At 44.6% G+C, this 21,457-nt stretch overlaps 1 protein-coding gene across 1 annotated transcript; it reads left to right on the plus strand.

Annotated features, from left to right (window-relative positions):
- On the plus strand, nt 7,280-19,044 carry LOC8072781 (aspartic proteinase Asp1). Its single transcript, XM_021461929.1, has 8 exons — nt 7,280-7,374; nt 7,459-7,585; nt 11,801-12,018; nt 12,117-12,362; nt 18,223-18,367; nt 18,472-18,666; nt 18,765-18,828; nt 18,926-19,044. Exons 1-8 carry the CDS (start codon nt 7,280-7,282, stop codon nt 19,042-19,044), a joined length of 1,209 nt encoding a protein of 402 aa, XP_021317604.1.

Consider the following 21,457-nt stretch of genomic DNA (forward strand, 5'->3'; position numbering starts at 1 on the left):
TCTGACATGATGATCAAGATTTTGGAAGTGATCGACTAACTTATCATGTTTGGGAATCCTGTGAAGACTGGTAGGTTGTATGGATATTGAACTCACGAAATGGATGTACGTAATCACGAAGCAAAATGGTAGACCTACAATTAGTCACTGCTAACTATATGTAGCTTGAAAATATTAGTTAAAAGTTTATTTTTTAATTATGTTATCTGTATTTTGTTTGGCTGTACTTGTATCCACCCAATCCATGTATGTTGAAGTGGGTTGGGGTGGAAAATTAACTAATTTCCACTCCAATCCACCCTAATACATGTTGATTGAGGTAGTTACAAGTGTAGCCAAACAAGGCCCAATGGATATTTTTGTTTACATGCAAGTTTCATAAATTATTGGTTATATGTGATATCGTAATAATATAAATATTTGCTTATTTATGAGTAGTCCACTAGCATAGCATAATCAACTAGATGCTAAAGATGGAAATAATATAAAATTTCAATGTTAATTATTTTGGATTGAAGGAAATGGACCGACTAGAATAGGACAACCACCTCTCCTTATTGACAAAAGATAGAACTCTAATAATGTTTTTCCTACTGAATAAACAATCATGCCAAATATACATGGGAAGGATCCATCATGTATGTGTGTTTTCATCAGGAAGGGACATTATGTGAGTGTGTTTGCTATATGCCCCAATTCTAAGCTTGGGATAAAAAATAGTTAGGAGGTTAGTGAGGCAGCTAAGGCCCTAAAGAATGTGAAAAAGGAACAGATTTTCTAGAGTATAAGAAAATGTTTGTGATTTATACTCATCATCACTACCATAGCATGCCCATTACTACTACAGTATTCTTAATGGAGACAGTCAAAATGGATTATTGGAGGCGAGCACCGCCTCCGATCGTTGACCTTGGTTAATGAAGGCTTAACGGAGGTGGTTGCCCTGCCCGCCTCGATTAATCGCTTAATGGAGGCGGTTGCATTAAACTGCCCACCTCTATTAATCAATTAAAAAAATAAAAAAAAACTAGTAGGCCCATTGAGCCCACTATCAGGCCCAATCAAGCCCGCAACCCATCGGCGCATGCGCCGCCGCTGATCACCGCATCCGCTGCATCGATGCAGGATCCATCGTTGGCCACCGAGATCTGCAGGAAGAGGAAAAGAGGGCGCGGCTCCATAGGGTCACCAAATCTGCCTTGGTCTGCCAGGACCCGTCAGGATTCGACTCACTGAGGGTGTGCCACCACTGCCGGGAGCACCCTGCACCTGCTCTGGATAGATCGAGCCCGCTGCCACACCCTCCACCTGCTCCACGCTGCACGTGGCCCTGATGCAGATCCGTTGACGAGGGTGTAGATCCACTGTCGGGGTCGCAGATCCGGCCCTTGCTCGCATGCCTGCAGATCCACCGCCATAGGCGCGGGCCGAGAGGCCACGCCAAGAGGGAGGGCGCAAGGCCGCACCACGAGGGAGGCGGTGAAGTCGGGCCGAGAGGGAGATGGCGCAAGGGAGAGGGAGGGGGCCGAGGGAGGGAAAGGGTGTCGTGGGAGAGGTTGGGGTGCGAGAGAGGGAGAGCGTGCATGGGAGAAGGAGGGTGCAGTTGGAGCCTTGAAGGGAGTCAGAGGGAGAGCGGTCGGCTAAGAAGGGAGAGTGCTCGGTTGAGTGAGTGAAGCATGAAACCCTAACTTCCTCTATTTATGTCGAAGACAGCTATCGGGCCTCACTTGGGCCTGTTGGGCCTTGGCCTTTTCAGAGGCACTACCTCCAAAAATAGATTTATGGAGACATACATCTTAAGACGACCGCCTCCGAAAATAGGCTATTAACCGAGACGGTTGAGCAACATTGACCGCCTCCATTAATCATTTAATGGAGGTGGCTGCCCTATAATAACCGCATCGCTAATGCGTCATTAATCGTGGCGATCATGTTAAGGCGACTGCCTCCGTTAATGTTTAATTGAGGTGGTTGTTCGGGAGGCCCAGCTGGCCGAGAATAATGAAGGCGGTCAAAAAGGGTGCCCGCCTCCATTCAAAAAAGACCGACACCACCTAAAAGAAATCTTGTACTAGTGGATATATTATTATATCAACACAGAAATCACCTCTATCAGCATTCCCTTGTGATCAAGCAATTCAGTTGGGCAAACCTACAGTTTTAGAAGGTAATTAGTGCATATGACGTACGTGCTTCTGACTTGGTTGGTGGGTCAGTGATGCAGCTGAGGCTTAAGGATGCAAAAAAAGGGTGAACACTTTAGTAGAGAATGATACAATGTGTGATTTATACACATTATCACTTCCCAAATATCATATGTTGTGCTTATTGTCTAGCACATAGATCACATCCCCTGGTGCTCAAGTCAATTGTACGTAGCACTCAGTTGAACAAACTTACAATTTTAGAAGATGCGCTTGTGAGTGGGCTGTTGAAACTTCCTGTATGCACTTCTTTAGAAGATAACTTGTGTGTGATACCCAGCTATATGTGCTATGTTATCTGAAGATGCATGTGAGTAGGAAATGAATATGTGTGCACTCTTTTAGAAGATGGCTTGTGTGTCTTAGAAGGTAACTAGAGGTCTAACATTTCCTACTCACATGCATCGTGTGCAGAGAACAGAGCAACATATAGCTAGTTAATCATACTTTTGCACCGTACATAGCTAACTAGAACAAAAAGGAGTTACAATGATGTTCCTTCATTGATTAAATTTACCAATCAATTAGTAGACAACTATAGTTTCTAATGTGCAGTAACCTCCTTGAAATTTATTCTATTAATCTTTCCTCGAGTGAGTTGATATTTTTCAAAGTTGTCATGTTTGGGAACCATATGAGGACCGGTGGATATACAGAGCTACCAAATATATGGATGTTACGATTCTTATTTCTGGGAGCCACAATTAGCTTGAAAAAATATTGACTAGATTGTATCTATATATCTTCCACATTTAATGGATAATTATCCGTATGCAAGTTTTAAGAATTATCGCTAGAGATAATATGTTGTTGTATATTGTAATCCATTCATTCCAAATTATATGTCACTTTAGCTTTGTACTATGCAGAACTTCTTTAACTTGGACCAAGAAAAATATACTGACATCTACAACCACAAACTAGTTTTATAACTTTTATGAAATATGTTCTGATAATGCATTTATTTGAACTTGTAGATGTTAATGTAAAACATTGGTCAAAGTTAAAGAAATGACTTAGGATAAAGCAAAAGTGAGCCATAATTTGGACCAAATCCCATTTTGTATATGATATTCACTAGCATAGCATAATCAACTATAGGTGTAAAAGGAAGGAAAATATCTAAAGAAATAGAATTTGATAAAAATAACAAGGTCGACTTCTACGGAGTATAGAAACTAAAGTATGATCACTGCCATATATTTTGCTTGTTATCTGAATACAGATATAGAACCTGGATAGGTATTCCCTTGTCCTCAAGTAAATTACATTATAGCATTCAGTTGAGCAACCGTACCATTGTAAGGAGGTAACTACTCCAGCATGTGCTTCTGAGTTGGTTGTTGAAACTTCCGTCGTGTGTGTAAATTTTTTCAAAGAACTTTGTTTCACGTAATCATAGCATATTTCTCTCTACTGCCCCAACCACTACATGAAACAGCTGCTTTGCTGAGTGCCTGCGGCACTCGGCAAAGGGCTCTTGGCAAATTTTCGTCGGTAAAGGGTTCTTTACCGAGTGTCTTTTATCGGGCACTCGACAAAGACTGTGTCGAGTGTCTCCGGGAGCCCTCGGCAAAAAAAGTTGCCGTGACGACGATTTTGGGTGACGGTTGCTTTGCCGAGTGCCTCCAAGAGAGCACTCAGCAAAGATTTTTTTTCTTTTTTTGGAAATTCTTTGCCAAGGGCCATTTCAATAGGCACTCGGTAAAGAAATTATTTTTTTTTGAAATTTTTTGCCGAGTGTCATTCACTTGGCTCTCGGCAACTTGATTTTTTTGCTGAGTGTCCTACGGGAGGCACTTGGCAAAGAAATAAAATTTCCTTTTGGGAAATTCTTTGTCGACAATAAAATAAATTTTTTTTTTATTTGCAAATTCTTTACCGAGTGCCCTTTCAGCAGGCACTCGACAAAAATTTGTTTTTGGAAATTCTTTGCCGAGTGCTCTCCCAGGCGGCACTCGGCAAAGAAATTATTTTTTTTGGAAATTATTTGCCGAGTGCCCTCCCAGGCGACACTCGACAAAGAAATAATTTTTTTTATAAATTCTTTGCCGAGTGCCCTCCCAAGAGGTACTCGCCAAAGCTGGGAAGGGCAAATGGTCACTTTGCCGAGTGCATTCTCCCCGTCACTCGGCAAAGTGAGCAAAACCGACCTATTTTTGTGTTTTTTACAAACAAACACAATATATCGCATATATTTCACATCCATCACATTAATCTCACATCCATCATATAAATATCATACACATCACATAAATGTCACATCTAATCAAGTGCACAAGTCCATCTAAACAAATCCACAAGTCCATGTAAACAAATTCACAAGTCCATTACAAGTGCAAATAATTAACACAAGTGCATCATAAGTCCATCACCAACTAAACAACACATGCAAAGACAACTACCCGGTTCCCCAAGGTCCCCACTGCGACTGTGGTGTACCATGACCTAGATCATTAGAGGTCCAGACAAGTGGATTATTCGAATCGGCTGATGGAGGCTGCACAAAAGAGAAGATGTTGCATGTGTCAGACAAAAAATCTAGTAGGCTACATGTAGTGTTGTAGTTTGGTCCTAAGCATTTAGAAACAAACTTAAACACTCATACTCATACTTACAGGAGTACCGTGCGCGGGAGGAGGTGGAGGTGGAGGTATAGCGAATAACGAAGGTGGCACAACTAGACCCGTATGTTGTCCAAGAGATTGCATGTATTGGAGAATCTCTGCCATTTGCTGCTGCTATCGATGCTGCTCCGCCACACTCTGGGCCTCTACAGCCTCCATAGCCTCTATCCTCTGCTGAGCGGCCTCCCGCTGGGCCTCTAAAGCCTGGATCTGGGCCTCCAATATTTCACCACAATATTTGAATATTGCAAAGCTAAGATATGTAAATATAAAGGTACGACGAATAAAATAGGAATCACCTGGAGTGACACAATTCACTGCTGTGAAGTCTCCGGTCGTGGGCGTATGGGAATGCTTGTGTTCGTGCTACGTGCTCAGGTCTGGGAGAGAGGGAGTAGAGGTCGAGTCGATGACGCCGTCGCCAAGATAGTACCGCCCATGCTTCTTGCCTCCTCCAATCCTCATGACAACCTCTGGTTCAAAGTCCTGAGAGCTCGGGTTGTAGTCATTTTCATGGATAGACCCTGTCGCCGACGTGTACTCATTGATGCGGTCGTAGACGGTCGGATTTGTGTACATTTCAGGCGGGTCGTCCGGGTTTTAGGAGACGTCAAACGTCGCCTTGCCCTTGTGGGCCATAGCATATGCCATGAACGTAGTGCACTCCTGACCCGCATGTGCCGCCGACTGCAAGAAACAACAAATTAGTAGAAATCAAGCAAAATTGAGCGTTTAAATAAAGAAATGATTTTGCGTACCCATGCTTGTCCGTATGTGGCGAGGCTACGACTGCTTTGATGGTGTGTTACACCTGGCATTAGCAATTGCCGCTCTCGGGCAGCATTGTGTGCTCAGCCCACTCAGGGCCGCACCACCTGTCCACCATCATCGCCCAACACTCGGGATACACAGCGCACCACCATGGACACATCTACAGGTAATCAAGTATTTGACATATGAGACAAACAAATTAAAACTAATAAATTGAAAAGTTCTTTGTCTACTTGTATGTACTGGTCTCGTGTCAGCGTCATGCTTCTTGCTTGTGGCTTCTTCACATTCTCGCCAAGGATCAACTTGTGGTAAGTGATGATGGCCTGAACGCGTGCCTCGTAATGAATGTCCACAACAAGCTTTTTGCATGCTTTGGTAAGCATGGCCTCCGCTCGGACCTCAAATCCCTCCTCGCATCTGAAATAAAGCTGCATACAAGCACAATGTATCTATTTATTATTGTAAAGCTAGACAAAAAAGTTTGGAGGCAAAAAACCAAAAAAACCTTTGCCGTGTGCCAAATTTGGCACTTGGTAAAGACCATCTGTGCCGAGTGTCATATTTTTTGCACTCGGCAAAGACGAACGGTGTGTACCACCATTACCCTTTGCCGAGTGCTTTTCTTTGCCGAGTGTCCGACACCGGCCGAGTGCTTTTCTTTGCCGAGTGCCTAGCTTTGCCGAGTGCGGCACTCGGCAAAGAGGCTCTTTGCCGATTGCCCGACATTTGGCACACGGCAAATCATTTGACACTCGGCAAAACTCTGGTTTCCTGTAGTGAACTTTACCCCTTAGTCTTTTTGGGACACAGAATTTTTGTAGGAATCATGCAAGAATTTCATGGGACTCAGTTCAATTTTACATGAGAAACATAGGAACATGAAAAATTTCCTGCATTGCAAACAGTCTAAAGAATCCTCAAAGCTTCTATCTAAAAAACTATTGTGTACATGAGGCATCAAAAGCACACTATATCCATTTTTTATTTAAAAATGAGGAGTTCTCAAATTCATCCATCCCTGTATGAAAGAAAAACTGATGTACAAAACAATAAGTGAAAGGGCGGGTTAGTAATGCAGCTGTGGACCTCAGAATGTGAAAACAGGTGCGTGGTTTGTAGCAAATGGATCAGTTATCCTCTGGTGTATGTTCAATTCAACTGAGCAAACTTACAATTTTAGAAGGTAACTAGTACAAGCGCATGTGCTTCTGAGTTGGTTGTTCAAACTTCCTGTGTATACATTTTTGAAGGTATCATGTGATGTGTGCTCAAAATTTAGGGGTGCTATCATATTTTAAGGTAATTTGATCCATTTAACTGACTAGGAATCGTCACAGTTTCTAAAAAAAGTGCTTACACACATAAAGCATCTCACAAACAAACTACTATCCAATTTTTCTAGATTAAAGTTTTCAAATCCAATAACACTGACAAAGCTCATTACTTGTTGTCATAAAAGACAGATATTCAATCCCAGAACTATCCAAATGTAAAACAACAATAAAAAGAAAAGAAAATTGAACAGGCTGGAGAAAGCCCCAGCCCCCAAGCCAACAATGCCTATAAATACCTCGCATCCCTCTGTCACTCCATCCCACCAAAGAGAGGACTGAATTTCAGCAAGAGGGAAGTGTACTGCAACTGACATCCACCGCAATGGCTGGCAGCTGGAAGATGGTCGTCAGCGTTCTGCTCCTGCTTCCACTCCTTCCGTTGATCTCCTCCTCGTCCATGGTGTTCAAGCTTGGCGGCGACGTCCACCCCACAGGGTATGTATAATGTACACGACTACCTTCTCCTCTCTCGAACTAGCATGGCTTGATGTCAATTGGGAAGTTGTAAAATGCATGCAGCCACTTCTACGTGACCATGAACATTGGGGAGCCGGCGAAGCCCTACTTCCTGGACATCGACACCGGCAGCAACCTCACCTGGATCAAGTGCCACGCAACCCCTGGTCCCTGCAAAACGTGCAACAAGGTACGATCTATCAGTGCTGCAGAACTCACATTACGATTGCAAACGGCGCGGGCCGCGCCGTCAGCCTGCTGGGCCAGATGGCGCCGCGAGCAAGAATCAGCACGCACAGCAGCCCACCTATGCGAAGCGGGTTCAGGGAACGGACACATGAAGCCCAACTAAACTTGCAAGCGGCGCGGCGACGGGCAGCCCGTCCCGTGTCCGCATAAACCGCAAGCGAGCTAGCGGGTAGAGGCGGCGGCCCGCATTGTACCGTTTGCTTTTTGCGGGCAAAGGCGGCGGCCCGCAGCGCCGTTTGCTTTTTGCGGGCAAAGGCGGCGGCCCACAGCGCCATTTGAACGATGGCACAATGCATGTAGTATATACGTAGCTTGAACTGAGTTGCTAGCTCACTCAGTCATGTCAACTTGCATCTCTGAAATTGCATAAATTTACAATCCATTCACATACTTGAACAAAATACAAAAAAAATGAAAAAAAAATCTGAAAATATAAAAACATGACAAGGACATGTCTGCTGATAGATATATACTTATTTATTACAAAACTTGGCACAAGCAAACTAAGTAATTGCTAATTAACAGCTTCTGTGCACCCTCTAGAGCAGCAAGTCGAGCTTGCAAGTTAGAGTTCCTGCTCATCAATCTATTGTCCATAACAAAAACATTTGGCCCATCTATCTGCAAGGCATGTATTATTATCATTAGTGTACAATATGACACAAACCAGAGCTCAAAAGTGCAGATACATAGGCATACATCCCAAGCATTATACTATGAAACAAGATCAAAGTTAGTACAAACTAATAACAGTGCAATCATAGATATACCACATAACATACTGCAAGTCTAAAGATGATACATAGCAAGATCAGGAGGTTCACATGTAAGAATTCATTACATAAAGATTGATAGAGGGCACTAGTACAATTAAGGAGCTCTACTGTAAGATCAGCAATGCAAAATCGGTGATGATCTTCAAACTCATTGAACTCAGGACCCAACAATGAGTTCTTACAAGGCTGCTTGTGAGCACCGCAGCAACCATGCCTACATTTATTTGGCACCTCAGCAGAAAAGGTATAGGATCAACAAACTTGAAAACCTCACTTTCAGGAGTCAAGACTTTATGAGTTGAGTCAGACTTGACGACGACAGAACTTGAAATTTCTTGTTGGGTAGGTTCTGTGTGTCCTAAATTGTATGGTCTGAAAGCATCAATCATAGTATTATTTTCATGACTCCTGAAAGTCTACATAAGCCCTAAACTTGGATATAATAATATAGTCTTATCACATGTTGGACATAACAAGTCACATTCCCGCATCAAGAAACCTATATAACTTTATAAACGGCACATTGCTCTGTACTGTTTCATGACCATCATAATATTATTTCTGCAGTCTTGCTAGTATACTAAAACCTTAATAGCGCCCAAACAATGGAAGCAAAAGCAATCGATAGGTAGATTCAAAAAAAAAGACTCTCCAGGTTAAGATGACAAGGACTTGTTAATGGAATTTCCCATTAGCAACGATTACTAGGTACTAGCTTTGCAGAATCTTAAGCATGCAACAAATCTGCCGACCCCTGTCAGTCTGTTCCTTTCACCTTTGCCTAATCTTCTGTGCTCAACGAGTCAGGGAGAAACACATGAATCAAAGTGACAACAACTCTAGATCTGAGTTGTAGCTAGCTAGGAGTCAGGGATAAATCTCTGCAGGCAAGGACTAGGTATACCTGGTGGGTGCTCATTACCGGGGAAGGGCCCAACGGCGCCGGGGCGTAGAGCGGCCACGGCGAGGGCCGATGGCGAAGACTCGCCGATGGCGGATCCGCCCGTGGCGATGGCCGCGGCAGGGAAAGAGCCGCCTATGGAGGTTGCGACGGCGGCGGCTGTGTCACCTGTGGTGGCAGCGGCGGCGGCCTCTTGTCATCGCGAGTTGCTCTGGCATCGCTCGTGAGTCCGTGTTGTGACGGGTTGGAGCGGCGCCGTTGGGCTTACGATTGCAAACGGCGCGGGCCGCGCCGTCAGCCTGCTGGGCCAGATGGCGCCGCGAGCAAGAATCAGCCCGCACAGCAGCCCACCTATGCGAAGCGGGTTCAGGGAACGGACACATGAAGCCCAACGGCGCCGCTCCAACCCGTCACAACACGGACTCACGAGCGATGCCAGAGCAACTCGCGATGACAAGAGGCCGCCGCCGCCGCCACCACAGGTGACACAGCCGCCGCCGTCGCAACCTCCATAGGCGGCTCTTTCCCTGCCGCGGCCATCGCCACGGGCGGATCCGCCATCGGCGAGTCTTCGCCATCGGCCCTCGCCGTGGCCGCTCTACGCCCCGGCGCCGTTGGGCCCTTCCCCGGTAATGAGCACCCACCAGGTATACCTAGTCCTTGCCTGCAGAGATTTATCCCTGACTCCTAGCTAGCTACAACTCAGATCTAGAGTTGTTGTCACTTTGATTCATGTGTTTCTCCCTGACTCGTTGAGCACAGAAGATTAGGCAAAGGTGAAAGGAACAGACTGACAGGGGTCGGCAGATTTGTTGCATGCTTAAGATTCTGCAAAGCTAGTACCTAGTAATCGTTGCTAATGGGAAATTCCATTAACAAGTCCTTGTCATCTTAACCTGGAGAGTCTTTTTTTTTGAATCTACCTATCGATTGCTTTTGCTTCCATTGTTTGGGCGCTATTAAGGTTTCAGTATACTAGCAAGACTGCAGAAATAATATTATGATGGTCATGAAACAGTACAGAGCAATGTGCCGTTTATAAAGTTATATAGGTTTCTTGATGCGGGAATGTGACTTGTTATGTCCAACATGTGATAAGACTATATTATTATATCCAAGTTTAGGGCTTATGTAGACTTTCAGGAGTCATGAAAATAATACTATGATTGATGCTTTCAGACCATACAATTTAGGACACACAGAACCTACCCAACAAGAAATTTCAAGTTCTGTCGTCGTCAAGTCTGACTCAACTCATAAAGTCTTGACTCCTGAAAGTGAGGTTTTCAAGTTTGTTGATCCTATACCTTTTCTGCTGAGGTGCCAAATAAATGTAGGCATGGTTGCTGCGGTGCTCACAAGCAGCCTCGTAAGAACTCATTGTTGGGTCCTGAGTTCAATGAGTTTGAAGATCATCACCGATTTTGCATTGCTGATCTTACAGTAGAGCTCCTTAATTGTACTAGTGCCCTCTATCAATCTTTATGTAATGAATTCTTACATGTGAACCTCCTGATCTTGCTATGTATCATCTTTAGACTTGCAGTATGTTATGTGGTATATCTATGATTGCACTGTTATTAGTTTGTACTAACTTTGATCTTGTTTCATAGTATAATGCTTGGGATGTATGCCTATGTATCTGCACTTTTGAGCTCTGGTTTGTGTCATATTGTACACTAATGATAATAATACATGCCTTGCAGATAGATGGGCCAAATGTTTTTGTTATGGACAATAGATTGGTGAGCAGGAACTCTAACTTGCAAGCTCGACTTGCTGCTCTAGAGGGTGCACAGAAGCTGTTAATTAGCAATTACTTAGTTTGCTTGTGCCAAGTTTTGTAATAAATAAGTATATATCTATCAGCAGACATGTCCTTGTCATGTTTTTATATTTTCAGATTTTTTTTCATTTTTTTTGTATTTTGTTCAAGTATGTGAATGGATTGTAAATTTATGCAATTTCAGAGATGCAAGTTGACATGACTGAGTGAGCTAGCAACTCAGTTCAAGCTACGTATATACTACATGCATTGTGCCATCGTTCAAATGGCGCTGTGGGCCGCCGCCTTTGCCCGCAAAAAGCAAACGGCGCTGCGGGCCGCCGCCCGCCTTTGCCCGCAAAAAGCAAACGGCGCTGCGGGCCGCCGCCTTTGCCCGCAAAAAGCAAACGGTACAATGCGGGCCGCCGCCTCTGCCCGCTAGCTCGCTTGCGGTTTATGCGGACACGGGACGGGCTGCCCGTCGCCGCGCCGCTTGCAAGTTTAACTCACATACACATCACCTTTATTTTCAGGTTCACTGGAACCTCTATTACAAAAGTAATAATCACAATGAAACAACTTGTGCTTGGATGATATGATGCACACAAAATCGACATGTTATGCTCTATGTTGAGTTGTTGACAATGTTTTTATATATTGAGCCTGGCCAGTGTGCTTGTTGCTATATATATATATATATATATGTCCCTGCAGGTGCCGCACCCACTGTACCGACCGAAAAAGCTCGTTCCATGCGCAGATCCTCTCTGCGACGCGCTGCACAAAGACCTGGGTACAACCAAGGACTGCCGAGAAGAACCCGACCAATGTCACTACCAAATAAACTACGCAGATGGAACGACATCTCTTGGTGTGCTCCTCCTTGACAAGTTCTCATTGCCTACGGGCAGTGCGCGCAACATCGCCTTTGGGTATGTATGCAACGGAATGCATGGACATTACATTCTCTTTGCATTGCTCACTGAATATGTTCATGACAGTTTGTAGTTTTCTTAATTTCTGCATGCAGCTGTGGGTATGATCAGATGCAGGGCCCTAAGAAGAAGGCCCCCGAGAAGGTGCCGGTCGACGGCATCCTTGGGCTTGGAAGGGGCTCGGTAGACCTGGTCTCGCAGCTGAAGCACAGTGGAGCCGTCTCCAAGAATGTGATAGGCCATTGCCTCAGCTCAAAGGGAGGGGGCTACCTCTTCATTGGGGAAGAAAATGTGCCCTCTTCACATGTAACCTGGGTCCCCATGGCTCCAACAACACCCGAGTAGGCACTATATATACTAGTACTGCTTATCTTTTCATGCAAAGTGCTTGGTTGTTCACGATGATGGTCTGATCGAGAAGGCTGTTAGTTTGTTGTGAATTTCATTGGTTCATTATATTCAAGCATGCACACACTATTAGCACTATGTAACAGCACTGATTCCTGCACAGCTGCATATCATATACATATACTGCATTTCCAGGTAATAATCACCATTTAACAGGACGCATTTTTTATTGATGCCCCCCTTTTGTTCGTCAATCTTGTAAAAGGAACCACTTTCTCTACTGAAAAATGGAAATTCAATAATGGAAACTAGTTGAGAAGGATACCATTTATTGGAATTTGGGGGAAGTAACTCTCACTGTGTGCCCCCCAGCACACTCGATCTTTATTATTTCCTCCACTATTTTACATATGAGTCCCCATACAATTTAGTATTTACACCAACACTCCCCCTCAAGATGGGCTAAAGATATCTAACATGCCCATCTTGCTACAACTCAACTCATTTTCACTAGGTCCTAAACCCTTTGTAAGACAATCCGCTAGTTGACTACGTGATTTTACATACTTTAACTCTAGGACCCCACTATCTAGCTTTTCCTTGATGAAGAATCTATCAATCTCAATATGTTTGGTTCGGTCAAATTGAACTGGATTGTTTGCAATATTGATTGCAGCAACATTATCACAATGAAGCATCATGGTCTCATTTCTCAATACTCGTAGTTCCTTCAGTAAGCCTTTCAACCATAGCATCTCACATAGACTCAATGCCATTGCCCTATATTCGGCCTCTGCAGTAGACCGAGCCACAACTGCTTGTTTCTTACTTCTCCATATGACAAGATTGCCTCCCACAAATACACAATACCCAGAGGTAGATCTTCTATCATCTTTGCAACTTGCCCAATCTGCATCACAGTAACCTTCCAAATCTAGGTGCCCATTCATCCTAAACCATAACCCTCTCCCAGGGGTTCCCTTTAGATATCTCAAAATTCTGTAAACAACCTCCATATGTCCTGCTCTTGGATCATGCATATACCTGCTTACCACACTCACTGCATAAGAAATATCAGGTCTTGTATGACACAGGTATATTAGTCTTCCCACCAGTCTTTGATATGTTTCTTTATTCACAGAATCTCCACATTGGGCACTAATTTGATGATTTTTATCAATTGGAGTACTACATGGCCGACATCCAAGCATGCCAGTTTCAGTCAATAGATCAAGAACATATTTTCTTTGAGAGAGAACTATCCCCTTTGGTGACCTGGCAATCTCAATCCCAAGAAAATATCTTAGTGGTCCAAGATCTTTTACCTCGAAGGCCCTTCCTAGATTCTCCTTCAAGCATTTGATTTCCTCCACATCATCTCCTGTAATCACAATATCGTCTACATACACTGCCATAATGGTGATAAATGTCCCTTTATGCTTATAGAAGACAGTATGATCACCATTACATTGAGTATAGCCCATACCACAAACTGCTCTCCTAAACCTGTCGAACCACGCCCGAGGTGATTGCTTTAGTCCATAGAGTGACTTTTTAAGCCTACACACTTTCCCAACAGTTTGTCTATTTGAAAACCCCCGGTGGGATTTCCATATAAACTTCTTCTTGCAAGTCTCCATGAAGAAATACATTCTTCACATCCATTTGATGTAGAGGCCAACCAAAGTTTACTGCACAGGAGATTAAGGTCCTAACAGTACCCATCTTTGCCACAGGAGCAAAGGTCTCATCATAATCAATGCCATAAGTTTGACTATAGCCTTTTGCAACTAATCTTGCCTTATATCTGTCCACCTCTCCTTTTGGGTTCTGCTTCACAGTGAAGACCCACTTGCAACCCACGGCCTTTTTCCCTTTTGGAAGTGGGACGAGTTCCCACGTCTTATTCTTCTGGAGAGCATGCATCTCTTCTCTCATTGCTGCACTCAATTTGGATCCTGTTTTGCACACTTCCAGTCCTTTGGAATAGGCATTGTTTGTAAAGATGCAACAAACGCCCTATATGCAGGTGAGAGGCGAGAGTATGAGAGGAAGTTGGCAATATCATGATCTGTACTAGGATGCTCAAATCCATAGCGAACAGGAGGTTTTCCAAAATTAGATCTAGTATCTCTACGTTGTGCAAGAGGTAACTCTACATGCTCAGGAGTAGGAGAGACATTACCACTTGGTCCCGATTGGGTCAAAGGGCTCAATGGAGAGAAGTCCGAGGAGAGATTTGGGACTGGTGATGCAGGCTATTGTGACTGTAGTGCACCAACTTGCTCCCCCTGACTCCTAAACCACCTCCTCTGGTACACTATTGGCGCCTTCTCAACTATTTGCTCCCCCTGACTCCTGACCTGTCTCCTTTGATTCTCAACATTATCCTCTATTTCTCTACCCTCTGTTAGACATGGGTTCATCCCAATAGCTTCACTCCCCTCAACAAACACTTCCTCACTCTCATCGTGAATCATCTCTCCATTCTCATGGCCACCACTTCTCGTATTCTCAACACTATCATGATCCACCACCTCCTCATCCATTGGACATGGGATAGCACCAACAATTACCTCCTCCTTTTGAGTAGCTCCTTCATTCTCCCCCTCTCTTCTGTCACTCTCAATGACTGAAGAGAATTCTTCCAACAACGGATCAAGGTCCCATGGTTTTATATAGTATGGTTCGAACTCACGAAACGTCACATCCATACTCACAAACAATTTTTTTCCGATAGGATCCTAACACTTGTAGCCCTTTTGTGTAGAGGAATATCCCACAAAGACACACTTTACGGCTCGAGGATCTAACTTGCCAACTGAAGGTCTATGGTCCCTGACAAAGCAAACACAACCAAATACCTTAGGGGGCACCTTGAATTCCCATTGTCCCAATAAAAGTTCAGCTGGAGATTTCATGCCTAGGATCCTAGAAGGCATACGATTAATCAAATATGCTGCTGTCAGCACTGCCTCACTCCAGAGGTACTTAGGCACATTCATCTGAAACATCAATGACCTTGCTACCTCCAACAGATGCCTATTCTTCCTTTCAGCCACACCATTTTGTGATGGGGTACTAGGACATGTGGTTTGATGGATGATCCCATGACTCGAGAGGTATGCCCCAAAGTCATTATTCACATACTCCTTTCCATTATCAGTTCGGATAATTCTAATCTTGGCACTAAATTGATTGACAACCAAGTTGTGGAAGTCTTGGAAACATCAAAGAACCTCATGCTTGCCCCTAAGCATGTAAACCCATGTCATACGTGTGTGGCAGTCAATGAATGTGACAAACCATTTATACCCACTCAACGACATAACTGAGCAGGGACCCCAAACATCAGAATGTATTTGCATAAATGGTTCACAACTGCGAAGACCCATACTAGGATAGATTGACCTTGTATGCTTTCCCAGTTCACATGCATCACACACAAGTTTGTTTTTGTCCACACCCTTAAACATAGCAGGATAGAATTTATTTAGACTTTCAAAAGGCACATGTCCTAACCGACAATGTAGCAAGTAGATCTCCTTCTCCTGTGTTCCAACTGCTGCCGTCAATGCTGATTGCTCCTGGTTGATGTACCACAACCCATTACGCCTGATTCCAGTCCCAATCACTCTCCCCGTCCTTTTCTCCTGAAGGATACAGAAATTTTCATCAAATATAACCATGCATTTAAACTGATCAACAAGTGAGCTAACAGAGAGGAGATTGACTGGGAATGAGGGAACATGCAAAACAGAAGATAAGTGAAGAGACGGAGTGCACTCTATAGATCCTACACCATGAATGGGTTGAGAAGTACCATCAGCAGTTTGAATGGTCTCAGAATAGGAATGTGGGATATATGTTCTAAAGGAACTAGATATGCCAGTGACATGTTTGGAGGCTCCTGAATCAATGACCCATTCTATGTTATGCCTACATGTGGATGCAAGTGCCTGTGCCTGAGTACCTTTGCCCATGTGGGCATAGTTGGCAACGTTACCAAAGTGACTGGTGGTGACAAACACTGAACCAGTTGGAGTAGTGCTGGAAGCTTCAGATACTTTAAACTTTTGCCATTGCTCCCACTGTTTGACCTGTTCTCCAGTTAAGGTGAGGGACTGAGTCTCTGAACCACTCTCTGTGGTGGAACTCTCCATGGTAACTGCATTGGCTTGAGGAGTACCACGTCCTCCTACACGTCCTCCAACATGTCCACCACGACCTCCTTGATCACCACGAGCACCACCACGACCTCCTCAAGTTCCACTCCTACCACCATAGTTTCTCGGAAGGGGACAGTTGTAGCTCATGTGTCCCTTCTCTCCACAATTGTAACACACCCTCTCTGTCACAGTAGTATAGGCTGACTTCACGGGATTGTCGCCACTCATCATCCGAAGCCTACTCTCCTCAATGACCATAGCTGAGACGGCCTCCTCCATGGTAGGTAAACTATCCTGGTGACAGAAAGCAGCCCTTCTACTCTCAAACTCAGGATCCAAGTTTTTTAAGAAATGAGTCACCCTCCTGTCCTCAATCCACTTCTGAACATCATGGGCATCCTCTGGATCCCTCATACGAAGCGGAGCATAGTGATCCAACTCCCCCACAACTGCTGCAACTCACAGGCATATTGCTCCACTGTTCGCCCTCCTTGTTTCACTGCATCAGCCTTGCTTTGGATTTCCATCATCACCATCACATTTCCCTGCTTGGAGTACCTATTACTCAGAGTTTTCCATATTTGTGCTGCTGTATGCATTGCTTCTACCACTTTACTGACTGACGGTGACATGGATGCCAATAACCATGCCACTACGGTAGAGTTTGTCGTGTGCCAAACTCTCCACTCGGGGCTAAGCTTGTTAGCCGGCTCAACACAATCCTCCCTCAAATAATTTTCTACCCGTTTTCCTCCTAGTATCACCTGCACTCTTCTGGACCAACTCAGATAATTTTTACTTCCCTCTAGCTTCACATCATTTGGGATGAGTTCCAGTTTGAGTTCACGCGCTTCCCTAGGACCAATCAGATTCATCTCCAGGAGCCCCTGAATCATAGACTTCATCTCACTTCTTAACTCGGCTTTGGTAATCAGTGAATCATCTCCACCATTCTTTGCCTTTTCTGCAGCCTTCCTCTTTGCTTCTTCCTCTGTATCCATGTTCTCTCTGGATTCAGACATCCCTAAAAACACCACTGCGCAGCCACTTCACACTTCCCTCGCAAATCAACAAGACAGGAAATACAGAGAGCTACCAGCAAATACAGAGAACTATCTGTCCCAACACCTTCCTTCTTTTTTTTTTTTTGCTCAACAACTCACCACTGCTTGCAAGGGCCTCCCGCACCCGCACACCAGCAACCGCACGGAGCAGCTGCCGCACGGAGAAGCCACACCCGTACGGAGCACTCCCGCACGGAGCCTAGCAGCCTCGGCCGCGCCCGTACGGAGCACGTTCGCAGAGCCGACCCCTGCTTGCCGGCACCTCGCGCACCTCTGCCCGCGCTGCTCCGCAACGCCTCCTCGCTTCCTCGCTCAGGCCCGCAGGCCGCCGCCGCACTGTCTTCTCCTCGCGCGAGCCCGCTTGTGTGCCGCGCCGCCACCTGCGCTCCACGCCGGCGCTCAGCTCCACGCTGCGCCGTCGCAGGTAACCCTAACCCTACTCTTGGCTCCAATTACCATATTGGAATTTGGGGGAAGTAACTCTCACTGTGTGCCCCCCAGCACACTCGATCTTTATTATTTCCTCCACTATTTTACATATGAGTCCCCATACAATTTAGTATTTACACCAACACCACTGAACTTTCTTTTCTTTTGACTTTGTTTCAACGTGTTTCCAGGGAACCTAATCACTACTCGCCAGGCCAAGCAACCCTGCACTTGGGTAGAAACCCGATAGGCACAAAGCCATTCAAGGCGATCTTCGACAGTGGCAGCACTTACACCTACTTGCCTGAGAATCTACATGCTCAACTCGTTTCTGCGGTATGATCATAATCAGTAATCACAATTCGTTATTAATCCCCAGGTACCACGGTTATTAGAGACAGTAGACATAGGATCATGACATGTGAAGGATGTTGCTGTAGCTGAAGGCCTCTCTCATCAAGTCATCACTCAAATTGGTGTCTGATACTGATACTAGACTGCATCTATGCTGGAAAGGACCTAAACCTTTCAAAACTGTGCACGACCTCCCGAAAGAATTCAAGTCACTGGTCACTCTGAAATTTGATCATGGTGTCACTATGACTATCCCTCCTGAAAACTACCTCATTATCACTGTAAGCACTCCAAACACGACTGTCATCAGCAGTGAATGCTAATTTGTCAAAAAAGGATGAGAATGATTTAAATTCTTGTGCTTTTGTGTTTGTGGCAGGGGCATGGGAATGCATGCTTTGGCATTCTTGAACTGCCAGGCTATGATCTGTTCGTGATTGGAGGTACAAAATTTTGCATATACCATGCTCAATTCAGATTACAGTGTTCAGGCATTATCTGTAAAATATTTTTGATTCCAATGGTGCTCTGTTTCTGCAGGCATCTCAATGCAGGAGCAGCTTGTGATACACGACAATGAGAAAGGGAGGCTTGCATGGATGCCATCACCGTGTGATAAAATGCCCATGTCCAAAGCTGCGATCATTTCGCACATCTGAAATCCTGAATGAAGTTGCCAGTAGCCTAGTACCGGATGGGATGAAAGATTGAAGAAGGTGAAGAAGAGAATACAGAAAAATTAAGGATTGTAAGAAAGGAACTCTATAAACAAGAAACCCGTGTGTGTACCTCCTGATCAGTGATCAATGCTCATAATAAAGCATATTTGATGATTAGGTTTGTTTTTTGCATGAGATGTTTTTTTTTTCCTTTTTGCGAACGCACCTGAGATGTTCTTTGTGCTGTCATAAATTTGATTGTGCAGTCCATATATATGTCTGTTTCATTAAAAAAGAAACAATTCTTACGATGCTATGTTTTACCTGGGTAGCCTCCAGGAATGACTGGAACTGTAATTGTAGACATGGTATTAGATTAAACGGACCAACTCAGTTTCTTTGTGTTCATCATTAGCGTTTGTATTTCACAGTTATAGACAGCAATTGGTACAGTGGAGTGACAGTCGTGGCACAGAATTATCATTAATTTTTGTTTTTTAATGTGAAAGAAGTTCTACCTATTATTGAGATGAATAATGGGGTATAACAACTAGGGTCCAGCACTGGCAGCCCCATAGTTTGGCATAAGTACTATAGTGTCTGCCCTGGCATCCTGCAGCAATTGAAGATTGTCCTGATCAAAGTCTTAAGGTAACTGATTTTAGACCGATCAGTCTCATACACAGCATCGTGAAAATCTTCTCTAAATTGCTAGCCAACAGACTTGCCCCACATATGAACTCTCTAGTTTCAAACTGCCAGAGCGCATCCTTTAAAAAATGAAGCATCCATGACAACTTCCTCTATGTCCAAGGTGTGGTGTGGAGGATGCATACGTTTAAGATGCCGTCCTTGTTTATTAAGCTCAACATCCACAAAGCCTTCGATACTATCAACCAGAGCTATCTTTCGAAGGTCCTTCAGGTCTTAGGGTTCGGGCCATGTTGGCGCGAATGGGTCTACACCCTCTTCCGCACAACCTCCTCTTGTGCAATCCTTAACGGGCAAAAGGGACCCAGCTTTAGCCATGCCAGAGGCATCGGTCAGGGGAACCCCGCTCTCTGCTGCTCTTTATCTTGGCCATGGACCCTCTTCAATGCCTGCTCGACATGGCGACTCAGCAGGGGATCCTAACCCCCCTGCCTCTGGTGGCAGCTAAATGGAGAACCTCTATGTATGTGGATGATGCATCCATCTTCATGAACCCCATAAAAGAGGACGCCGTGGCCACTAAAACAATACTAGAAGCATTTGGGCATTTTTTGGGGTTGCACATGAACCTGCAGAAAAGCTCCATGCACCCGATAAGATGTGAAGAAATTGATCTGGACGAGGTACTGTCCCCGTTCACAGGTACCAGAGGCAATTTGCCTTGCAAATATTTGGGGCTGCAGCTTTACTTCAGATCACTCCAAAAAATTCATGTATAGTCACTCATCAAACGCATCGGACAACGGCTTCCTGGATGGAAGGGTTGCTGGTTAAATAGAGCAGGACACCTCACTCTCATCTCATCAGTCCTCTCAGCTATGCCAACTTATCACCTAAGTTTTTCCTGCTAGCAGCATGGGCCAAAAAGAAAATCGTCAAAATCAGGCGATTGTTCCTATGGAAAGAGGAAGATAATGTAAGTGGAGGATTGTCCGGTAAATTGGCCAATGGTCACCCACCCGAAAGACCTTGGTGGCTTAGGAATTTCCGATCTCGAAAGGTTTAGTCATGCTCTTCGACTTCGCTGTCTCTAGCAGGATTGGACGGAAGGCTCCAAACCTTGGGCAGGAATGGAGCTTCCCTGTAATGATGTTGCTCGTCTCCTTTGCAACTCCTCAACCACAATCTCCTTAGGAGATGGCGCAAAGGCTCGCTTCTAGCACAACAGTTGGATTGATGGGGAGGCACCCAAGTACCTAGTCCCAAATCTTTTCATGCTGGCTAGCAAGAAAAATAAGTCTATGCAGCAGGAGCTCCGCAACAACAATTGGATACGATCTCTAAGGGGACATATTACCACAGCCACGCACATTGAGGAGTTTGTCTCCTTTTGAATCAGGATCCATGGATGTGCATCTGGTCGAAGGCGTCAAAGATTCCATCACTTGGAAATGGACATCAGATGGTATTTACTCAACTCATTCAGCTTATCGGATCCAATTCAGAGGTTCCTTTGCCAAATTCCTAAGGGGTCGCATTTGGAAGGCACATGTTGAAAACAAGTGCAAAATCTTCACCTGGATTCTAATCCATAGGCAACTCCTAATAGCAGACAACTTGCAAAAGAGAGGCTCCCTAAACCCTAAACCCTAAAACCCTAAACCCTAAACCAACGTTGTGTTCTATGCAATGGGCCCTTAGAGACTGGACTCCATCTTTGTCTTTGTTGTCCCTATGCCAAGACGGTTTAGAGGCAAATTCT

Source organism: Sorghum bicolor, chromosome 5 (genome assembly GCF_000003195.3).
Source record: "Sorghum bicolor cultivar BTx623 chromosome 5, Sorghum_bicolor_NCBIv3, whole genome shotgun sequence".
NCBI classification, from domain to species: domain Eukaryota; kingdom Viridiplantae; phylum Streptophyta; class Magnoliopsida; order Poales; family Poaceae; genus Sorghum; species Sorghum bicolor.